This window comes from Stylophora pistillata, chromosome 12 (genome assembly GCF_964205215.1).
Source record: "Stylophora pistillata chromosome 12, jaStyPist1.2, whole genome shotgun sequence".
Taxonomy (NCBI): Eukaryota; Metazoa; Cnidaria; class Anthozoa; order Scleractinia; family Pocilloporidae; genus Stylophora; species Stylophora pistillata.
This window is the reverse complement of record NC_142530.1, coordinates 6077501-6101075: the sequence shown is the minus strand read 5'-3', so window position 1 is coordinate 6101075 and position 23575 is coordinate 6077501. Positions and strand designations below refer to the sequence as shown.

At 38.7% G+C, this 23575-nt stretch overlaps 1 protein-coding gene and 1 long non-coding RNA gene across 10 annotated transcripts in view; both read left to right on the top strand.

Moving 5' to 3' along the window:
• Positions 1-23575, top strand: part of LOC148718543 (uncharacterized) — a 116135-nt gene that overhangs the window by 17853 nt on the left and 74707 nt on the right. The gene's annotated exons all lie outside the window — the stretch shown is intronic.
• LOC148718549 (spondin-1-like) lies at positions 1420-12907 on the top strand. Its single transcript, XM_088741807.1, has 3 exons — positions 1420-2629; positions 6546-6830; positions 9766-12907. Exons 1-3 carry the CDS (start codon positions 1561-1563, stop codon positions 9930-9932), a joined length of 1521 nt encoding a protein of 506 aa, XP_088597933.1. The 5' UTR covers positions 1420-1560; the 3' UTR covers positions 9933-12907.

Here is a 23575-nt window from a genome sequence, read left to right as displayed (position 1 = left end):
TATGAAGTTTCAGCATTTAATTTTTATTTATCAAAATGTACATCTTTCATGGTTTTAATTTCTGGTTTCCCTCTTGTTGTGGAAAAATGAAGTAACCTTAGTAATGGGATAGGATCCGATTCAAGCTTTGAACTTAATTCGACACAAATATCCAGTGCTACTTTATCTGCTGAAATTTATGCCAGAAGCTCTATAAAAATATCGGTTTAGGCCTTCCCTGCACTTTGTAATCCCAAGAAAAAGAAAATAGAGATTACCTTAACATATTGCAGCAAAATCCCACCTTATCTTGAACCTAAAACTTTACCCTGGAAAAAAAAAACTATACTTCTGCGCATGCGCCAAGAGCAAAGTTTGGCACACGAGCCTTCTTTCGCAAAACGACTCTCGTTTTGTCAAACGAGTCTCGTTTCTAAAAACGAGTCTCGTTTCTACAAACGAGTCTCGTTTCTACAAACGAGTCTCGTTTCTACAAACGAGTCTCGTTTCTATAAACGAGTCTCGTTTCTATTCACAAACAAACGAGTCTCGCTTTAAATCGTTTATCGAGTGACTTATAAATCGTGACGATTTAAAATCGACTCGTTGCCCAGAAACTGTGAGTGATCCCTTACTCATTCACTCCTTGCGACAACATATGTGGCTTCGCCTCCTGCCACAAAAGGAAAGGATAGAGGAGACAGTCATACGAGATGAAATTGTTTTCAGGAACTGTTTAACTGCAATAATGCATTTCTAAGAACTGGAATAATGCAATAAAAAGCGAAAGGTCACGGGAAAAAACCCCTAAATGGCGCCACATTATGGAACAGTTTACCAAGCGATATAAGGAACACAGAGTCTCTGGGGTTATTTAAACGTAAGATCAATGACATTTTTTAAGTCTAACGCACGGCATTCACGGAAAACAGCTTTAGTGTTATAGTATGTAGTTTTAATTTTAAATATCTTAGCGTATGTGATATGTATTTTTATAGGCTGATGAATTGATCGTGTCTAAATAAAGATTACAATACAATACAATACAATAAATGCACCGAAGCATATATATGCATGAAAACATCACGGAAAAATTGAACTGTTTCGAAATGAAATTTACTCTACGTTTACTCCTCTCTAAATGTATAGCGATGAAAGAAATACGGAATACTTGTTCTCCATTATCGAATTCTTACTTTGCCGTTATTACGGTACTCGCAAAACCTGAACATTTCAGTCCCAGATGCATTTCTCTTCCGTGCGGCTGAATAATTATTTACCTTCCCATCAAACGCATGATAGGTGCCACGTGTTAGTACTATGCAAGAAAAAACTATCTAAATCTAAGAAATATCTATATATAATAAACTCGTGATATGGAACACGTTTACACCACAGTGCACTAACCAAAACGGCGGACGATTATATAAATTTAGGATCGACTCTTAATAAATATTTCTGGAAACATTACATGATCCCAGCATACTTTGCAGTACGATAACATGATGACCTCCTCGTAAACATTAGGAGGGAAAAGTCCGAATCCTGGTTACTTAGCTTTGGGTTCGTTTACAATCGTGTATGCAACGCCCTGTTCCATTACGTAAACTAAAGATGTTCTCGGCAAAGATTTCTATTGGAATGATGTTTCTGTTGTGGTTCCTTTTAACTTCTGAGTGTGACGCTTGGCGGAGACGTCGTCGTCGTCGTCGTGTATGTCCAGTGCAAAACTGTGTTGTCGCGTCTTGGTCACACTGGAGTTCTTGCACAGCAGACCGATGTGGAGAGCAAGGCCATCGACGTCGATCAAGAACGATAGAATCAGAGCCTTCTTGTGGCGGAACAGAATGCCCTGACAACCTTGTAGAAACTCGGCAGTGCTATGGGAGTAACCCAGTCGACTGTGTTGTTTCGTCTTGGTCACACTGGAGTTCTTGCACAGCAGACCGATGTGGAGAGCAAGGCCATCGACGTCGATCAAGAACGATAGTATCAAAGCCTTCTTGTGGTGGAACAGCATGCCCTGACAACCTTGTAGAAACTCGGCAGTGCTATGGGAGTAACCCAGTCGACTGTGTTGTTTCGTCTTGGTCACACTGGAGTTCTTGCACAGCAGACCGATGTGGAGAGCAAGGCCATCGACGTCGATCAAGAACGATAGTATCAAAGCCTTCTTGTGGTGGAACAGCATGCCCTGACAACCTTGTAGAAACTCGGCAGTGCTATGGGAGTAACCCAGTCGACTGTGTTGTCGCGTCTTGGTCACACTGGAGTTATTGCACAGTAGACCGATGTAGAGAGCAAGGCCATCGACGTCGATCAAGAACGATAGTATCAAAGCCTTCTTGTGGTGGAACAGCATGCCCTGACAACCTTGTAGAAACTCGGCAGTGCTATGGGAGTAAGCCAGTCGACTGTCAACTAAGCTACTGGTCAGAATGGAGCGGTTGTACAACTCCTTGTGGCGTATCAGGAACTCAGTCAAGCTTTCGTCACCGAATCACTGTTGAGCAATGTGGCGGTACGTGCTCATCTTCCCGCAGGAAAACGAGATCGTGCCCACATCCAGGCTGTTTTAATGGAGGAAGTCTACGAGATGGGGCTTGTTTCTGTAAAGAAGGGTTTTCCGGGGATTGCTGTCAGAAGCAAGGTAATTAGTTGAAGAAAACTTAAAACTTTTAGAGCGAATATTTGAATTGACACAGTGAAAATCGAAAAATGTGGTACGTGATCGAAAAATTGAAAACCTCCGTATTTTTCCCAGAAATACCTCATAGTGAACTAAGAAGCGTGGGAAGTTTTTTTTCCCCAGACTCGCTTCTTTATACTAGAAAAAAAATACGATAACTGAAACGAGCGTCGGTAGCCGTAAAATGGCGGAAATTACTGCTCCGAGTAGAGGCAAATGAACTTTAATTTGCTAATGAAAAGCGCAAGAGAAAGCAAGCTCGTATCAATTCGACACATTTGTAGAGGAAGATCGAGGCATGGCTCAAGTCGAAAACGGGACCATTTCATTTAATTTTGATATCACAGAAAGCTTTCAAAAATCACCAATATTTCAAAATCCAACTATCACATTTCGCAGCAACGTTTCAATTATCATTTTCCCCATGCGGTATAACACAGAATCGGTTCAGGTTAAGCTCATGATAAGTGGAAATTGTGTTTTTTTCGAGGATATAAAAATATAAAAATTAGTTTGAGGCTTTTCATTTCTGCACGGAAAAACCGGGCTGAACTTTGTGAAAGTCGCAACATCGTCATTTACGTCATGATATGATCTACTTAGGAACCTTGTGGTTAAATCCGAAGTTCCAAGCATATTTTAGAAGTTAGTACCGTGTTCGATCACGAAATCGATAACAGTAAGCTAACCAAGCATAGCTAACTACGGGAGATTGGTTTTTATCTCTGCTCTCGTTTAAAATTCTCGTCCATTTCCCATGGCGAAATTGTTTTACAATAACACATTCCGTAAGCTAGGAGGGCGTCTGTTTTTCTTTGCGTATTCGAACACCCATAAGTCTTAAGAAAGTTCGAGGGTAAACTTGAGCTTCATTGTGGACTTGAAAGAGGACAATTCAATCATTTATAACGGCAGGTCAAATGCTCTTCGCCGAAGACGTTGAAAACGGGAAACAATCAGATACTACTATGAATTCAACATACCTAAGCGTTTGTCAAGCACGGTCGAGATCTTTTCAATCACAAAAACACATTTGATTGTTTCCTTCTTGCGTTTTTTTCAGGCACGAGAATCACACTTTTAAAAGCTTGTTCATTAGTTGATATAAACTATGTTACCTTGGAAGAGTGTTTCACTGAAAAGCAGAGATACAACTATGGGAGATTCACCCCCACCCCCTCCCCCGTTGAAAACTCCTATGGTAACTATTTTTAAATCGAAAATCGTTAGACTCAGTCCTGTGTGAAAGAAGACACTGTGGCACGGTTTTTCTCGGTGATTATCAAACAGATGACATTGTTAGGTTGAGGGATACTGAAAGTATTATGCTAGAAGAAAAAATGATGCATCGATCAATTCAAAGCTTCAACATTGCCTCCCCTCAGGAATTTTAACTTTTGAAGTTTGGTTCCAGCCCCCCTGGGCCAAAATCATGTTCAAATGCCCTGCCCAGGCGCTAGATCTTAGTGGTTCTCGATGGGGTTAACTATAAGCCGTAAAACGGCAAAAGTTAGTCATTAGGCGTACAAATTTGACAAATTCTAACCGTCAGTCCTTAAAATAATGTAACCGTGAAATTATAGCATAAGCCGTATAAAATGGCCAAAAAATGTAGCCGTTAGCCGTGAAAGCCATCTTTCTATTGAGACCATCATTTCATTGTCACATCTTTTGTAAAAGGCACGACCAGCAATTGATTTGACTATTCAAGCTCAAAAACCTAGACCTTATAGACCCTAAATTCTGAGTCATCCGCTTTAAGTACCTCCACATTAAAAGGTAAACCACAAGTATTCCACTGGAAAGACTTAACACTTCCGGTTCAAATTCCCTAACCCACCCAAGTAGGGTTGAAAGGACGACAGTCAAAAGCCTGTGGGTTGCTCGGATGTTGAAGCTGCTATCAATCGGTGTATAACGTCACTGACACCAATTCAACATTTTTTTAACGTCAAAATCTAGAACAAGGAATGTCAATTAGCACGCTAGGCAAAACTAATTCGCCTGAGTTAACGACCACACCTACAAAAATAAAACAAGCTTGTAATCATACAATGAATTTCTAGCAGAAAAACGCAAACACGAGGTGAAAAGTTGCAAGGACATGTATTTTTAAACAAAAAGCTCAGTGAGAAAATAAACCATCGATGAAAATACCTCGAGCTTGAAGGTTATAACAACTTACTATGTGGCAGGATAGTCTTCAGGTAAATCCGAGCGTTCTGATTAGTTCTTACTCGGTATGGATTTTGCCATACGGACCACTTCCGCGGAAGCGGTCACAAGCCGTATATTTTTGTTCGTGAAAGCCGAAAAATTAAAATCAAAGAAGTTTTCCCGAACGCCATGATAAAATATTTAGTAACATCGCTCGCTCTGTACTACCACGATTTTGGGCCAATAATCCTCAGTACGGCTCTCGCGCTTGGTTAGTAAGACGTTATTATTTGTGTCAACTGCTCATTTGTCTTCCTTTAATTATATTTGGACAGCCTCTGTAATTAAGAAGGCTGACACATTTTAATGTTTACGGAGGCTTTTAAGTCTCTGTGAGCAAACAACAAATTTAAAGAAAATCCGGAACAACGTGCCGTGCCATTTTGGCAGTTCAACAAGACCGGTGCTTTGCAGCATTTTGGAAATCTTCCTCGAAACGATAATTTTTAACCACGAAAACCTGAAAAAAGGGTTTGCTAGAAAATTTTTCTCAAAAATGCCTTACTAATTCGGCGATAAGACCCGCGCGTTTTTTCCTTTAGCATGGCTGTATATCTCTTCTAGAATATAATGCACGGCATCTTTATGACCCTCTCCTTCATCCAACGCCTGAAAAACAGTAATGCCCGGAACAGGTGATCTAGTCTGATTGCTGGAAGGTACGTTAATAATTGGTGCTTGATCTAAAATTAAATATCGGCCTCAAGACCGGTATTGCTGACAGTCTTTAGGTGTTTAGAAATGACTTTAAGGCGCGACAGACATTAGCTGAAATAGTATCAAAAGGATCAAAAGAATTACCTTTTCACCGAATTTTGTTTGTCTACCAATAACGGAGAGGTGAACACTCAAATTTCAAATATTTGCTTTGACGAAGGGCTAACGCTCGAAAAGTCAGTTTTTAAACTCATTACCGGTGGCCATTTTACATTATCAACTTAGTTGTTCAAACCAAATTAAATTATCTTGCTACGTTTGGGTCCACTTTGAACGGCTTAAAGACAAGAGGATGAAAGATTTGACACATTACCTTCTACGTACAAGCAGGCTTCAGAATATTGATCAGATATGTTATTGGTAATGATAGATCTTACCGAAATTAACTTCCCGATGAAATGAACTCAGGAATAATACTATGCAATATGTGTTTCTGATTTGAGAGAGTGACAGCTATGGCAACAACACGAGCAGAATTTTGGACTTTGCCACATTTACATGTAAATATTCAAGAGGTGTATATTTCAAAACGAATCCTTTCAATTTATATGCTTTAACTCTCAATTCAATTTTATTTAGATGAAGCATAAACTCCAATTTTTCCAATGAAACTCCCCGCCTCCTTAGAATACAATAAAACAAAAAGAAAGCAGAACAATGACAGCATGATTCTTTCGCGTTGACTGGCATGGCCTTCGATTCACATGTATTGTAATCCTTAGAGAAATGACGGCGTGGGCTGGCTCCAACGCTTAAAGTCTCGGAGGGAACTATCCAGCCTTAATCGCCCGTCACGTTGTGCATTGAACAGGATTTCAATAGAGGTGCAACACGATGGGCATGTCACGCTCGTTTCAACGAATAACTTGCCTTTCTCCGTCTGTCGCCAGAGTCCACGGAAATTGTTTAAAAAATTGACATCTTTTAATTACGTCCTATGCAGGGAACATTTGGCGTTGCGGCGGACTCAGGGAAGTTGACTGCCTACTTAGTTCCTGGTCAGTGTGGAGTGCTTGTTCAACAAAGTGTGGTGTAGGGGGGGAGCAGACTAGCACACGTAGCCTGATAATTCCAGAGCAGTGTGGAGGTACATGCCCCGGAGGATCTAATTTAACAATGACACGAGCCTGCCCTCAGAGGAGTTGTTGGTATGGAGGTAATCTAACGGATGGAGTATGTATTTGTAAAGCGGGCTATTATGGTGTCTGCTGTGACATCGCTGCGAAAGGTAAAACTAGACAGTAAAAGGAATAATGACGTAATAGTTATAGAAATCTCGTTTTCTGACTTGGTTGAAATGATAAAAACTATCGAAAGGGCTATATCTCCCCGAATAAGTCTGCGTTATTCAGTCGCTTCATCAAAAGCCCCCCTTCCGAATCTCTGATCTCGATCAAGCGTTTTGGTCTTAAAACTGTTGCGGCGCGAAAAAATAGAGAAAGAGCCTCAGTTTTCATCGTCATCCTGAGTGTTTGTTTTTATAAACTGATAAAGTGAAACCTAGAAAATCACTGAATTGCGGCGGATCCGATCTAGGTTGACTTATTCCTTTCTCTTCATCAAACTAAATGCTAGGCTTAAAACGCCAAAAGCAGGATAAAAAAAAAAAAAAACAAGGCTGAAATGTTCGTAGAGCTCCTTAAACTAAAACGAGTGTTAGGACTAGCCTTTATCAGACTATCTATGACAGGCGAAAAAGCAGGCGAGTGAAAAATGGTATTAGCGAGAGTCTGGCACAATTTTAAGAGCTATTCTATTTATTAGGTGTAATGAAACGTGATGTTTAAATGCGTAAGCAAATTTCTCTCAATAAAGAAACGACAACTTTGAGTTTAAATTTCCAAGACATGTTTCGACATTCTCATGTCATCTTCAGTTGCAAATGAGCTTTTAACGGTTGTACATTTAAATTATTCAGGTACGCTAGGGCTACGTTACACTTTGAATATCAAATACGCGAAAAATGTAAATAGCGCGCGCTTGACTAGACCAAATAATAATAATAATAATAATAATAATAATAATAATAATATTAATAATAATAATAATAAAATAAAAGACCAAGGAACAACATAATTAAAAGGAAAGAGACAATTCTAGATGCTTCAATTGCTGATTAAGAATGAGTTTTTTCCACTTAATATGCAATGCCTCTTTGATCTTAATTTGGTATTTTGAAGCTGCAGAATCTAAGATCGTGAAACATTCTGTATCACAAGAGTCAAGACAGGCCCTTGATGAGTGCAGGTGCTTGTAAATGTGCGAAGTTTTGTCCGACAAGAGGTGCTCACGAACTCGTGTACGAATGTGGTGAGTGGTCTCACCAATGTAACTGGCATCCCAGCCAGCACACGAAAATTTATAAACGACACGCGAGCGTAGACCTATCGGTACTGAATCTTTCACACTGAACATGTTTCTGAGTTTAAACGTACTGAAGACTAACTTAACATCTAAATCAGCTCTACAATAACGTTTCAGTAGTTGTCTAAACTTAGTCTGAGCGATGTTTGAAAACCGGCCAACATAGCGGGGAAGTTTACAATAGTGCGCAGAAGGTTTACCGGAGTTAGAAGAGGCATTCTGCCCTTGCCAGTAGGAGAAGGATTATTTTTCTTAGCTAGATACCTGTAAATGGTCTTGTCTATGACCCAAGATGGAAAACAATTTTTCCGTAGCAAGAAGATAAGTTTCTTGACATCCAGCTGAAAACCAACCCAGGAATTATTGATCTTATATACTCTGTCAATCAATGTTATGACTAAACCTAATTTGTAGATCAAAGGGGCGAAGCTAAAATAATTAGTAAGAAGACTAGTAAACGTCTTCTTGCGATATACACTAGTCGTTTCACAATGGAAAGGGAAATTGATAGGAAAATATCGTTTTTAGACATATTGTAGACAACAGTCATACATCCATTGTCACTAGTATATATCGCAAGAAGACGTTTACTGGTCTTCTTACTAATTATTTTAGCTTCGCCCCTTTGATCTACAAATTAGGTTTAGTCAGAACATTGATTGACAGAGTATATAAGATCAATAATTCTTGGGTTGGTTTTCATCTGGATGTCAAGAAACTTATTTTCTTGTTACGGAAAAATTGTTTTCCATCTTGGGTCATAGACAAGATCATTTACAGGTATCTAGTTAAGAAAAATAATCCTTCTCCTACTGGGAAGAATGCCTCTTCTAACTCCGGTAAACCTTCTTCGCATTATTGTAAACTTCCCCGCTATGTTGGCCGGTTTTCAAACATCGCTCAGACTAAGTTCAGACAACTACTCAAACGTTATTGTAGAGCTGATTTAGATGTTAAGTTAGTCTTCAGTACGTTTAAACTCAGAAACATGTTCGGTGTGGAAGATTCAGTACCGATAGGTCTACGTTCGGGTGTCGTTTATAAATTTTCGTGTGCTGGCTGGGATGCCAGTTACATTGGTGAGACCACTCGCCACATTTGTACACGAGTTCGTGAGCACCTCTTGTCGGACAAAACTTCGCACATTTACAAGCACCTGCACTCATCAAGGGCCTGTCTTGACCCTTGTGATACAGAGTGTTTCACGATCTTAGATTCTGCAGCTTCAAAATACTAAATTAAGATCAAAGAGGCATTGCATTTAAGTGGGAAAACCCATTCTTAATCAGCAATTGAAGCATCTAGAATTGTCTCTTTCCTTTTAATTATGTTGTTCCTTGGTCTTTTATTCTATTATTATTATTATTATAATTATTATTTTTTTGGTCTAGTCAAGCGCGCGCTATTTACATTTTTTGCGTATTTAATATTCAAATTGTAACGTAGCCCTAACGTACCTGAATAATTTAAATGTACAACCGTTAAAAGCTCATTTGCAACTGAAGATGACATGAGAATGTCGAACCATGTCTTGGAAATTTAAACTCAAAGTTGTCGTTTCTTTATTGAGAGTTATTGTCATTCTGCTGTCTGTACGTCCTTTTGGTAAACAAATTTATATCTACAGAACCAAGTTTTTTTGTGTTTGTCATTGAGTTCAAATTTGAAAAGGAAATTCTAAAGCTTTTTTTAAATTTTATTTTATTGCTTGAAAAGCGGCTCAGCGATCATTCAAATGACTTCCCCTGTTAATCTTAATCAATTTTTTCATCGCCTATATTATTTCTTATCCTTTTCAGATACAGATACAGGTACATATACAGATACAGATACAGATACAGATAAAAGCTTATCAAAAATCCTGATCGTGGTAGTAGTGATGGTAGGTTTTGTTGTCGTCGTCCCCGTCATCGCCGTCATCGCGTGTAAATTTTATTTTGGGAGATGTACCTTGCATTGGCCTTGAAAATCAACATTGTAAGTTTTACGCTTAAAACACTACAAGCGAAATAAAGTAAAACAAGAGTCAAATGGTTGTAGAGCTTCTTCGACTATAATGATTGTAAGGACTAACCTTTGCCAAGCTATCTGTTATAGGGGACAGGCGAAAAGCGGGAAAATGAAAAATAGTATTAGCGTGAGCCTGCTACAGGTTATACAAGGACTCGAACCGGGATTCTAAGTTAGGCCAGAGCTAGGTAATCAGATTTGAGAATCTACATGTTTTTCTACCTTTTGCCGCGGTCAAACCACAATTGGATCAGAGCTTTTAGTTTTAAGTCTTTTAGTATTAATTAAACACCCCTAAACTTCTTTCTCTTCAAAGTTATATTTTTTGGGAGCAAGTCAAAAATGAATATGCTATTAATAAAAGGGAATTACCGAGCTCGTTCATGGGACAATGACGATTGAACTCAGAGGCGAGTACAGGCTCTATTGAGAGCTGCTATTTTGTCTAGGAGAATGCGCAACTGACGCGCATAACGTTGTGCCCAGCGAGGATACGCAATGCAATACTTCGAAATAAAAAATTTTATTGTATCTCCAAAAAGTCTAAGGCATAAATGTGAAGTATCAAAACTTAGAATCGCGGTCTACTCTGATTGATCAACCAAGCAATGAAAAGCTAACAATGAGTGCATCGTTAATGTCATGGTAGGCAAAAAAAAATCGTAAAACAAAAATTGAATTATTTGCATCTTGGCGCGTTGGAGTAAACGTCTTTGGTGGCAGAGAGATACGGCGTGAATATACGGGGATTGTAATAGGGTTTCACTCAGTCTGTTGCCATTCACTTCGAAAGTTAAAACGTTTGACGGGCCTGCGCGACTCCTGTCATTCATCCATGACGAATTCGTTCTTAGGAGGCAACTGACGTTCTTTAGAGAGACTCTAAACTGAAATCTGCCTACGAATCTCGACACAAATGGCAACAGTTACACTCACAACCGATGGCAGGATGAATAATTTCAAAGTCAGTAATTATATTCGTAGACGCGAGTTATTTAACTGTGAATTGACCCTTGACATGCAAACGCATATTAGAGAGACAGAGATCTTGTAATAGACGAACTTTTTCCACCGAGCGTAAATACGGGATTTGTAAAAGGAGAAGCCCCACGCCTCCTAGGAACGAATTTGTCGCGCTCCACGTTTAATAAAAACGTATAGAGTTTCAAGTTCTCCTTCGAGAATAGAGGAAACCTATATGAGGGTTTTGAGAAACGTATCTCTGGAGTTATTACTTTTCAGGAGAAAAGTATACTCTGAAACAAAGAAAATAGCGCGGGCACAGAAGAAAATATTGCCTTTTGTAACACAATCTCATCCGGCTTTGCCAACTCCGGCCTCAAGAACATACAGATGGAGAATTATGACGCCTCAAAACTGACCCTTATTATCACATCGCAAAGGAAAGTCACCAAAAGATATCCTTGTAAGAGCTAAACTTTGAAGGTAGAAGATTTGAAAGCGCTAGCGAATGGTAGGAGACGCACAGGCCTATCAACACCTTTCAACGGTCGACTGCCTTTCGCAAGGTAGAGGTTTTCATGGATCAAGTGACTCTTTTCATCGCTCTAATTAAATTGTCCTTCATCCAGTGATCAAGATAGAAGATTTACCACACAACAAACGCGATTATTTAATTTTCCTTCACTTAGGAAGGTAGATTTACAACATGATTGATAAATGCCCTTGCAGCAGCAACGATATGTAACGCAACACACTAAACATGCACAACAATGGGCCTTTTCGCTCCACAAAGGGGTCTTAAACACTATCACTTAGATGCGTAGAAAATTTGTACTGTTGGAGCGCGTTTGAGCGCACTTGGTCAGAGCTGTTGAAGAAGGATCAAAGTGGCCATAAAAATCTTTGAAAGGCTTCAAACTACGACGTACAACGAATCTTACCTGCTCGAAAACCGGTCTCAAATTACATGCTAAAATACAGTGCTTGCGTTTGTCCTTGAGAACGATATGATACATGACAAATACGCACGAAAAATACTTCTACACGTTCAGAATATATCAAATTATATTTACCTATAGTCAAAAGAAAAGGAAACGGCCTAATGTTTACGTAATATTCGGTCAAACTCTACCCATTTCTACCACTTTTACCGCCATATTGAAAATAACGCTACCACAATGCAATGCAATCGGAGTGCGCACACCGCCTGATGTCATTGTAATTTTGTTAAAGATCTCACTCGGATGATGGCTTGAGTCCTCACGAGGTACCGAGGCATCTTTGTATTGAAATAAACTTTTAAGCTGCTTTTTATTATCTACCCAGATGCAAATGTCATTCTATAATGTTTTTGTTGAGGGATTCTCCGCCCTACGTTCCAAACGATATCCTTTATGTGTCATTTTTTAACTGTAAGAAGATTAACGAGTGAGGAGTTTTGCTTTAAAACTGAGTGACTTGCACTGATTTTTCTTCTAAAAAGCGCTCATATACCTCTAGTCTGGAAATGTGTTACTTCAGGGAAGCCCATCCCAGAATATATCCAGCGCTGTAAGCTCTTTAGGAGAGAACTCAAGTTCAAAGAAGTTTCATGTGTAATCACAGTGCTCAATAAGCTGAAACAAGGATATTAAAAGTTGCTTTGTGTTTTTCACTAATTTTTGTTTTTATTTATATTTAATTAAAATGATTTCAAGCCGAGCAATTTGTATTAAACAAGTACGGGGGGTATTTGGCAAAAATTATAACCGAAAGAAAAAGTAGAAGCCAGAAGGCGCTAGAGAGCCTGCTTATCTCAAACTGTCTCAGGAATAAGTTGATTACTGCGACATGTTTTAACTTTTGAGCCAAATTTCAACTTTATGATCGAGTAGGGATTCCGAGCAGCCATTGATTAATTTCGTTGAAATTTCCGCAAGTGCATCCTTATGTTATTTACTGAATAAATAATAAAAGATTTTTGTCTTAGTCTCTTTGCTATTCCTTGAATATCAAATCGTTCTATCTCCTTAACAGCCCGGAGAAACGTCAGACGTTATTACTTACGTCGTGGTCTAATTAAAAATATTATTTTGTGTCATGACTATGGGCTCTGAGCCATACCACTGATAGTGCGTGGGGGTTGTTTTGGGGGGGGGGCAGCGGAGAAAGTGGGGAGGGGAGAAAGTGGGATGAGGTGAAATGTGAAGCTTGGGTTGATACAAAAATCAGGGTTTCTTTTACCTTTCTAGCGTTAGAATTAGTAGCTTGGCACAGATTGGGGAGTGGAAATTTTTGTTCATCGTCGGTGCTGTGCATTTCCGAACAAAATTTTGATAAGGATACCGAAAAAAGGTCTCCCACTTCGAGACAACTAAGATTCTATAGAGCATCTGCTTTCGCATCAAATGTTGACATTGCAGGAAATTCTATTTCCTCAACACCCATATAGAGCCGCAACGTTTTGCTTGTTGTAGAGGTGAACTTGGCTATTTAAGGTTACCTAGTCTATGACAGTTATTTTTTCACCATGAATAATTCCCGGTTCGTTACAGAATTTGAAGGGAAAAAAACTCCATTTTTCTTATTACATTAAATTGTTTCACCTTTTCAAGAAAACTCCAGTTCGCGCAATCGAATTTCATGCAACTTGTACCGAAAAATATGATATTTTTTTCACTAGTCTTGGTTTGGTTGGATATCGTCGGGTGGGCAATAACATCCATGATTCATTACGATACGTGGTTAGTTTTTAACAAAAGCTGAGCGTCGCAGGACAAATTCATTTAGGTAAATATGAAAAAAGTTTTCCATCATTTAACAGTAGGAATGACAGCCATGTCAACGACTAGCCTCAGGTCTTATGCATATTTCAAAATAATTTGTCGATTACAATAAGTGGTGCTTTGTTTGAGCTACGTTGCTACATCATTATGAATTTTTGGCTCATCCTCGGTGTAAAAACCTGTGAAGCTCACGAGTGACGTAAAACAAAGACAACAAAACATTATAAACAATAGCGTACAGCAAAACAATACCTCATGAAACAAAGAAAACCTCGTCAGGTTTCTACACCGAGGATGACCCGAATTTTTCGATGGCATGCACTAGATGCCTATTAAAGATAGAAAAGCCATCGTAATGAACGATTTCTTTTTCGTCTTATTGTGGATTCGGTAAACTGCATTCCTCCCTTGATCTTTGCTACATTGGCGTGTATTCATTCACTTTTAAATTTATATTTGTAAAACTGCATTCTTCTCTGGAGCATCGCTCCGTTACACAACACATCCCGTTTTTTATGAAATACATAAAACACGACTGCGACAACGGGAACTACAATCAAACAAGGTGTTATGATGCCTGTAAACACACCCTTATTGTCCCCTACGGAATGAAAATATGTTTCCAGTCGGCGAGACGAGTATATCAAGGTCACTTATGATCATAAATGTCGTGATCTTTGTGCTTTCTTTTGTCATTATTTCAACACAATATGTGGAATATGGACGAGGAGGTGCATCGGCACTAGTTTCATTTTGTTGTGAGGCTCCAGTTTTAACTGTTAAATTTGTCAACTTCGGTTAATAGCCAAAAATACTATATTTCATTGTAATTTTATTCAATTTAGCTTTTCCTTTCTCTTTGCTTTGCGTGGGCACTTCTGGATCTTGTGCCACATACACTGCTTCATTGTTGGACTGATAAAGTAGCATTCAGCGCCTGACCTGCCGATACGACTGACCGCTATAATTTGACTATGGATTGAGACTCCAATGACTAGGATTCATCTTAAGTTGTTTGAAGTTGTAAATTCCGCGAGTTTCGCAACGAAAGACAATTACTACAATATTTTGGTGAACTAAACTCAGTTTAATTACAACGCAAGCGGTGACGTTTACGACAAATGATCGACAAGTTTATGACGCCTTTGTTTATTTAATCAATTTCGCCAAGGTTTGACCCGGGAGAAATTTTGTCGGAGGTGCGTTTGAAAATGTGTCCGCCTCGGCCAAAATTTGTCGAGTCACGACAAAACATTCGCACTCATAAAGTGTTGGTGATGACAGAAAATTTTCCTAAATAAACAATTTTGTCACGAGGACAGATAGGCCCTAATAAGTAAAGAGTGTAGCCAATTTGTGAACTTTGACCCAATCGAAGCTTGTAAGTTTAGTTATAAGAACTTACAAATCGCGAAGAAGCGTCTTAGTTCCATTTTTTTTCGTGCTGATCATCTGTTGAAAATATTGTGAGCCCTGGGGTCATCCTCGATGTAAAAACCTGACGAGGTTTTCTTTGTTTCATGAGGTATTGTTTTGCTGTCCTCTATTGTTTATAAGGTTTTGTTGTCTTTGTTTTACGTCACTCGTGAGCTTCACAGGTTTTTACACCGAGGATGAGCCGAGCCCTGCTGTATTGAGCCGTTGTGTTTTTCGGTCGAAAAGAAATGACTTGTCATTTACAATTTCCAAAATTTTTTAATCGTTTCTGGGATTTTCTGAGGTTAAAATATCTTTGAAACCGACGTTTTGACCAGTTTTATTGGTCTTCCTCAGGTTGTTTAAATAGGGAGTTTAAGCAAATCACTACGGCTGGCGCTGCTACGGCTAACGGAATTAAAATTTTCCAGAAACGAGTCATTGCGCATGTCAGTGGTTCCCATCCAGCCGTAGCGGGAAATCCTTCTACGCGAGTGGGAAGGTTTCGGCGTAGTCTGTGGTACGTAAACTTATCTCGCTTCTTTCTTCGCTTTATACATTCTCCTGAGCAATTTTAACTATTGAAATACACTTAACATCTTTTAAAATAGCTTACCGGGAATATTTATCAAGCTTGCTGTCCCTTACCGAGTGAATCTGCCTTTATTTTTGCAGCCGGGTTTGTCGAAGGATCGAAGCAGTGTGCACATGGAGAACGCAGCGAACGCAAGGAGAAATGCGTAAGTAGAAAGTCTAACCTTTCCTTTTCAAACCTCAAAGACTACTTGATATTCAAATAGCTGAAGCCGAGGAATGACGAGGGTTGTGAGGGACCGTGTAGAAACTTTGCTTTGGTGTTTATAAGCTCCAAACTGGCAATTTTACAACACGTAAGCTTAAATATTTTAATTCACTCATTCACTGTGCACAGGATCGCTTACAATTTTTTTCCAAACGTTGGAATCCCTCGTCCCTTTGAACGATGTCATTTTGACGCTTAATTTATTGGTTTTAAACTTCTCAGCCGTACTAGGTTTGTAGTTCGCGTTGCTTAAAGTTGAATTTTGGCGGGCTACGGCGACGTACTCTCCCCAAGCCTCGTCAACCACAATAGCCGTAGCAGCGCCAGCCGTAGTAATTTGCTTAAACTCCCTAATGATGTCAATATGGCGGATTGTTTAGTCTTTCAGCTTGGTGACCTATGCAAAAAGGTCATGGCGGTCGGTCGCATGTTTTCATAAAGGCTGATAGTTTGTAAAGAAACTGTTTGGGGCTGCGTCGGTGGGGGTAACGAAATAATTTGAATATATCAACAAAGTTGAAATGGTAAGGGCTAACGCTCGAAACAAAAAAAAAATTGTATATTTCTTACAAACTGATGGATCTTGAAACAAAATCTTCACTAATCGGTTATGAAGTAAATGCCATAGCATTAGCTGTGTACGGCTCAGGAACGATCTTTTCCGCAAGAAATTTTCCCACATTCACGAAATATGTATTAAAAGCCGAGGCAATAGATTGAGCTGAGGTGAGAAAGGCGCCATCAGCTAACAGAATGTTAATTTTGGAGGACGTTTTAGACGAGGGTAGAGTTTTTGTGAAAGCTTTCCAGAAGTCTTAAACGCTTGATTTACTACTCTCAATTATCATCAGCCAGTCCTCTTGATACTATATCATTTACCTCAAAATGTCATACCAGGTTAGGTTAGGAACACTTTCTTATCACTCAGGGTTTTTATTTAACCTTTGGAAACTTCTCTCTAATATTATCACAACAAAAATATTTTGATGCTCTTTAGTTGAGTGGATCAATTTCCGCGAAACAATGGACTACAAAATGTTTAAAAGGCATTCACATTTCACATTTTTTATCATATATTTGTTGATGAAGAACTACTTTGAAGGGGCTCCTAAGCTGACGTCGTTATTTTACAGCTAAAAATAGATGCAAAGACCACTGAAAAGAGAGTTCACTAACTAATTACAACAAGCAAGCGCGAGAAAACGGCACTGTCACGTGCTTCGTGTGGAGCTTAAAACTAGCATTGTTATTAAGATGATAAACGCGATATAACCATGAATATTGTGGCACGACAAGCAAATTATGATCAACAATTAAGTATCTTGCTAAAGAACAAGTAAGGTTGCAAAAAAAAGAAAGAAATCTAACAAAGTAGATATAAGAAAATTGTCCGTTCTCAAGTACAAGGCCATCATGGATAACGATAACGACAAGCAAAAACAGGAAATGAAAAACCAAACTTAGTCATTATATGCTGCTTGCTATAAGAAATGACTGAAAGAGAAGGAAAAATAATCAAACGTGTGAACAAAGTGATGAAAACTGATCGAGATGAAAAACTTTGCGGCAAACATAGTCCTTGACTAAAATGTAACGTGTTGATGGTTGTGAGGGTTAGAAGTTAGGAAAAACTGAATTTAGAAGATGATTGTGAGAATTTAAACACGAAGGCGCGCTATATAAGGAAGTCTTCCCTGGGAAGACCTAAGCTCATTTGTCAATCACCGTTGACGTGTGCGGGTCAAATTTAAATGCTGGTAGACGAACAAAAGGAGCTAATGAGATATCTATTGTTTACTTCCACGAGCATGGTGGCATGAGGTAACGTGCGAACCACCTACTTCGATCTCAAATTTACCGCCACAAATAAAGACAATTTCCATTGGAGAAAGGAAATACAAATCTCAAAAATTCTTGTATTGTGATGAAGGCATAAAACAATTTTGAGGAATGCGCCCGCTGTTCACTGCTTTGGAGTAGCTGTAGCTCAAGCTGACTTGACTCTAAGAGTTCTACATCACACGACGGTTGATTGACAAATGGTCCAGTGGGACCTAAGGTTCCTTTTATAGCGCGCCTTCGTGTTTAAGTCAAGCTTTGCTTGGAAGAATTTTGTGTGTATTCCCAATGTGCACTGCAACAAAGCTTCAGCCCCAAGGGATGATCTACGGTTTTTTTTCTATTTTTTTCTTTTATCGACGAAAAACATGTATAATCAGACCTGGGGTGAGACGCAAAAGTCTAACAGAATAGTGTATAGTGTGCGAATAGTTCTGTTGGTAAATACATACGCGAACTCTTACAGCCACCCACCCAGAATGAATTCACTTTAAAGGATACGTTGGGCGCAAATCTTGCCGTTTAACAAGTTCAGTCATGGTCGAATTTCCCCAGAGCGAAAGACCTAAAGGAATGTAACTCGACTGGTGGTAAGATTTCCACATAACCTCATACTATCGAAGAACAAAGCCGTAGTCCCAAAGGCAATCTATGTTTATTCGCCACTGTTTTCTTTGTTTAAAAACTGTATGTATAATGAAGGTGGGGCTGTACGGATATCATACCCGACTAGCTTTACTAACAATTCCATAAAATTTTATCGAACGTAGTCAATGAGTCGTTACCTGAGAAACATTAAGCCAGAGGATAATTCGAACCGTAATGTAAGGCCTCTCTAATTGCACGTTCGTATGCGAAAAATCTATTCATAGATATAAAACGTTTTCTTGTTTTCTTCCTTTGGATATGCTTTACTTTAAATCAGTTGCCATCATGATGCACGACATATCCAAAGCCTTTGTCACCTTCTGACATATCTAACTTATTCACTTATCAAACTAATATTCATCCCCATAAGACAAGATCATCTTCAAGAGGCGACTATTTTGTTGAAAGTTCAAGATTAGATATACAAAAAAGGGCATTTTCAAGAAATGGTGTTAGAATCTGGATAGCTTGTCTTGTGAAGTGCGCCAGCTATCAAAATACAATTTTAAGAGTAAAATTAATGGTTTCCTCCTCGAGAGACTCGAAAAACATGACGATTATATTGATTTGTCTACTTTAATAGGACAACTATAAGACCCCAGCTTGTTCTGTTTTCTTGCCGTATCTTAAATGTATTAATGTAGTTGTAATTTGTCTAGAATCTTGAAGCTCTTGCTCTGTAAATCTTTTTATTTTATAATATACGTATTAAACACTGCCCGCCTCGACTAGCCTTTGCTAACTGCGGACAGTGCAAATTTTTCTGTAATATTATAGAAAAATTCACTGCCTGACGAGTGAATTCCACGTTAAATTTCACGCGAAAAACCGATATCGCACGAATCGGGAAGCGATGAGTGCGATATCGATTTTTCAAGTGAAATTTAACGTGGAATTCAAGAGTCAGGTTGTGAATTTTTCTTGAATCGCATAACAGAATAAAAATAAGAAAATAAGAAAATGAAACGGCAATGTTATTGTTTGTTTTTATTCCGTACGCGCGCCCTTAGGAAAGCCATTTTAAAGTCAACTGTCAGAACTGTCATTGTTAAGGGAATAGAAAGGAAGGTACGTCGCTCACGTTTGAACCGTTGACAATTTTAATTGTACCTCGTGAATTTTTTTTGCATCACATAGCTAAAGCCACCAAATCACTGGGCGAAACCAGATATTTTGTATTTTTGTGCGCCACGCCAGTGCGCAAACAATGGAAACTCTTTCAAAGTCAGGTGTCAATATATAGCGAATAGAGGGAACAAGATATTTTTAGAATGAAAACCATTTTTATTTCAAACTCGTGGAGAAAGCGGTGCCTCACATTTTACAATCTTCACCTATAAAAAACTAAAAGTACACAATACGGAGTTATTTAAGACATAGATTTGCCTGCTACCAATCAACTTGGCAGAATGTGGCGCCGACAATCAACAACTGAATGGTCAAATCCTCAAGCGAAATGAAAATTTCAGTCGTTCCGGTATCAAAGCAAGATCTACAAAAAACCGGTAAGTGCTTTACAGTTGTAAAAAGAAGTGTATTCAAAATATAATGATTAAGACTGGAATTTCTCGGTAAACTCTGGCGAAAAACAGTTCAGTTAAAAGTCACAATTTTAACTGTTTTTCTTTCATCGCAGGGAGTCGCTCGTTGGTGTCAATGCTGGACTGAAAGTTTATAGAAATATTTACTGGAGAATTATTAAAAGTTACTCCGGTAAACATTCCGCCAACTGCTCCTGCCATCAGGTAACTAGAACGACTGGCATTGCTGTCAAGGTCACTAGTAGCTGCTGTGTTGCTTGGCGTGGCTGAGCTATTCAGAACAATCTCCCGTAAAGCATGACTTGAATAGCCGTTGGTAGTTGTCGTGCTTGGCGTGGTTTGGAAGCGGCCAACTTATTCGACATTCGCCGCTGTTTTTCCAGAGGATTATGGCTGTAGCTGGATATGGATTCGGGATTGGAGTGGCCAGTGAGCTCTGATATCTCCACCGGGTCGAAATCATCACTGAGCGCTTGGATGACAGTTTTGTCACCACTCGAATTTTTGAATTTGCCGTCTAGTGTTTTTTGAAACCATGTTGTATCTAAAAGAGGCCAGTTCGTCGTCTGTATAGGCTACAATGGTTTGGATTTCGGGAAAAGATGCTTGACCTTTTTCGGCATTGATACCTGTTTTGGTTTTCTTTCGTAACTCTTGTTTGGTTTTCCTCGGCGAGAACTGTCGTTTGGCTTTCTTCTCTCGTCTCTGGCATTTTGATTTTTTTCTATGCGTTTTCTCGTACTTTTGAGCGTGAATGGTTTCCTCCAATTTTCTGAAAATTTCAATTCAAAATTTGGAAGACATTCGTTTTCTATAAATTTGTTCATATTTGTTCATATTTTCATAGCACTAGTTGTATTTACGTTTTTACGTTCGTAACAATTATTATTGCTCGCGACTCACGTCAGCGATATCGCTTTATGCGTTAGTGGGATTCCACGCTAAATACCCTCTCTTCCGGTTGACGTATTGACCAATCAGAGCGCGTGTTTACTTTAAGCTATGCGATTCTGTAATATATTGTAAAACATTGTAATTGTAATAATTGTAATTAATTGAATTAATTACTTGAGCAGACGATACTGAGCTGACGATCTTACAAACCACGTGTCAGCTTTACGTGGTTGAAAAAAGCCTTTCTAATTGGTTACAAGTTATATTGAATTTATCCACAATTATATGCTTTCAAAATAGACCTTTCAAAATAGACTCTAATGAATATTTTTGACAGGATTACCACATAGATGCAATCGAATTCCATTTGTAATAATTTTTAAGAGTTTAATGCTTCAAAAACCAACGCAGGCGTTCCTTCCGCTGCTTCAAGTGCCATCAAACTATTTCTCTGACTAACAGTTATTTGTATTCCGTAGTCAGCGGTTTGAATTTAAGTGCACGGACAGGCTTTCGACTATCACGTGATAACGTGACGTTTTGTTGAATTTAGTGCTGCATCTCCGTTATTTAAAACGAAGAAATGCAATACTTGCACTGTGAAGCATTCATCAAAGCTGTGTGGTAGTTCAGAAGGAAGTGGTTACCTACATTTGATAAACAGTGATTTATTGATGCGTCAGTTGATCCGATACTAACATGGATCCAACAAATGTATATATCTGTATATTTAAGACTACAAATGATGCGCGGGAAAGCTTTCCCGCGCATCATTTGATGAAGATTTATTGGTTCGTTTGAAGTTCGTTGTCATGAACACCAGTTTAACTAACACACTTGACTTCTTTAGAGTCGAAGTACCTTCGGCATTTATACGCGGTTTAAGTCATTCAAGATTGTGAATGATTATTCTATACAGACACGCCTCTGTTGACCTTTAGTATAAGAAACCTCTGTGCTATGTTTAGTATAAGGAAAAGCAGTGTTCAATCCTGAAATAGTTTTTCCAATATGTGCATGATAGGTGGGTCTCGAGAAGCAACATGAACTTGAAAAAAAAAACTGAGTTAAAAGCCCTTTTTCATTATCCAAAGTCTGCTTCCTTGTCTGAGAAAAAAAGAGGTATTTTACCTCGAATTTCAATTGTTCCCCTTCTTTTTTTTTTTTTTTTTTTTTTAATAAGTATTTCTTTAAAAACAGAGTTGAAAGACCGTCTTACCGGCTTCAAGTTGGATCGATTTTGATTATCAGAAGACGAACAAATTGCATAGCAATAGAGAAACTCAGGAAAATCGAATTTTACCTTCTTTTTTGGAGTTTCCTTCAATGCTGATGGCATTAGCCAGGTTAGAGATCAGGCCCCAGTTGTTCGAGGGATGGATAACGTTATCCAGTGTATAGATCCCTATCCGGTGGATAGCGCAGTACATTTTGGTAACACTTATCCGCTAGATAGTGATTTATTTGTTAGATAGCGCTATCCGCCCTTTGAACAACCGGAGCCAGAGCAACAACCGTAAGGGGAAGTAATGTCGTGGTTTTCATCATCTCTCAAGGCTTTGATTCCCAGCTCGATCGATACTCGAAAATGATTTTCAATCTAGTTCGACTCCACGTGTAAACAACGCTGTGATAAGTTTTAGAATGTCTTACATGATATAAACGCTTTCCCACAAAGACCAGAGGCGTAAGACGCTCAGAAGAACATCTGTAAGTCGAACATTTCTTCAGATGATTAGGATCTAATATTCAAAGAAGCTGCAAAAACGACGTCAGGGCGTATCGCGGGAAAGCATGTTTAAGCATGGGTGGAGGGGTGGAGATTATTAAAAGCTACGTTTATATTCAAAAGACACCTGGAAATTGTATATGCATATGTAATTTTAGAGAGAATTCTTGATACCTGTCTGCTTAGAAAAAGTATGACTGAATTTACACCATGAAATTGTAAATAAAACTCTAGAAATCTTCAGACAGTTCATCGACGGTCCTGCGGACTAAACAAGTAAACCATGGAATTCAACGCCAGCGAAGCTCTTGCGATATACCTTTGATCTATTAGTATACCAATAAATGAAAAGTAGAGATCTCATATATTAGTTTTACATTTTAGTGTTACAAAGCAAAAAATTAACTGTAACGAAGAAATGGCTATTGATTTACTCTGATTGCAGACAGCTCAGCGGAAAAAAATATCCACGCTGAAGTCATTCGAAGCAAAGTTGCGAACAAAATGTTAATTTCAGCTTGCAGAAAATGGTCCTGCATCATATTAGAAACAGATTTACTATGATAGCCCTTACCTCGAGCTCGGTACGCGAACAGTGAACTCAGTAACTTTGTCAGGAGCTGAGACTTCAAGATGGCAGCTTCAGGGAGCTAAACACGCAAAACTCTTACCCAGGTTCTTCTCTTTTTTTTTTAAGAGAAGCCTGATAAGTATTGACGTCAAGGTGTATTCAATACAGGAACGAAATTACAAGTTAGAGGATGTTGCAGGTAACAATTAATAGTCTCCTTCACGCAGTAATTTCGCACACCCAGAAAGAGTGTCATGTTCTATTGCTCACACAAAAAAGAAAAATCATTTTTAATTTTCTGAAAAGGGTCCATTCCACTTTTTGTACAAATCACTGCCAAAAGACTCGTGGGTGTGCTTGAATTGAAACTTGCTGTTTCTAAGCATTAAGCTTCGCTTTTGACGAACACAAGAAGTATCAATAATTCTGAT

Coding starts and splice junctions, on each gene's coding strand:
- LOC148718549 (XM_088741807.1), top strand. CDS start 1,561: ATGCAACGCCCTGTTCCATTACGTAAACTAAAGATGTTCTCGGCAAAG. Junction 2,630..6,545: donor GGATTGCTGTCAGAAGCAAG/GTAATTAGTTGA, acceptor CGTCCTATGCAG/GGAACATTTGGCGTTGCGGC. Junction 6,831..9,765: donor CTGTGACATCGCTGCGAAAG/GTAAAACTAGAC, acceptor TATCCTTTTCAG/ATACAGATACAGGTACATAT.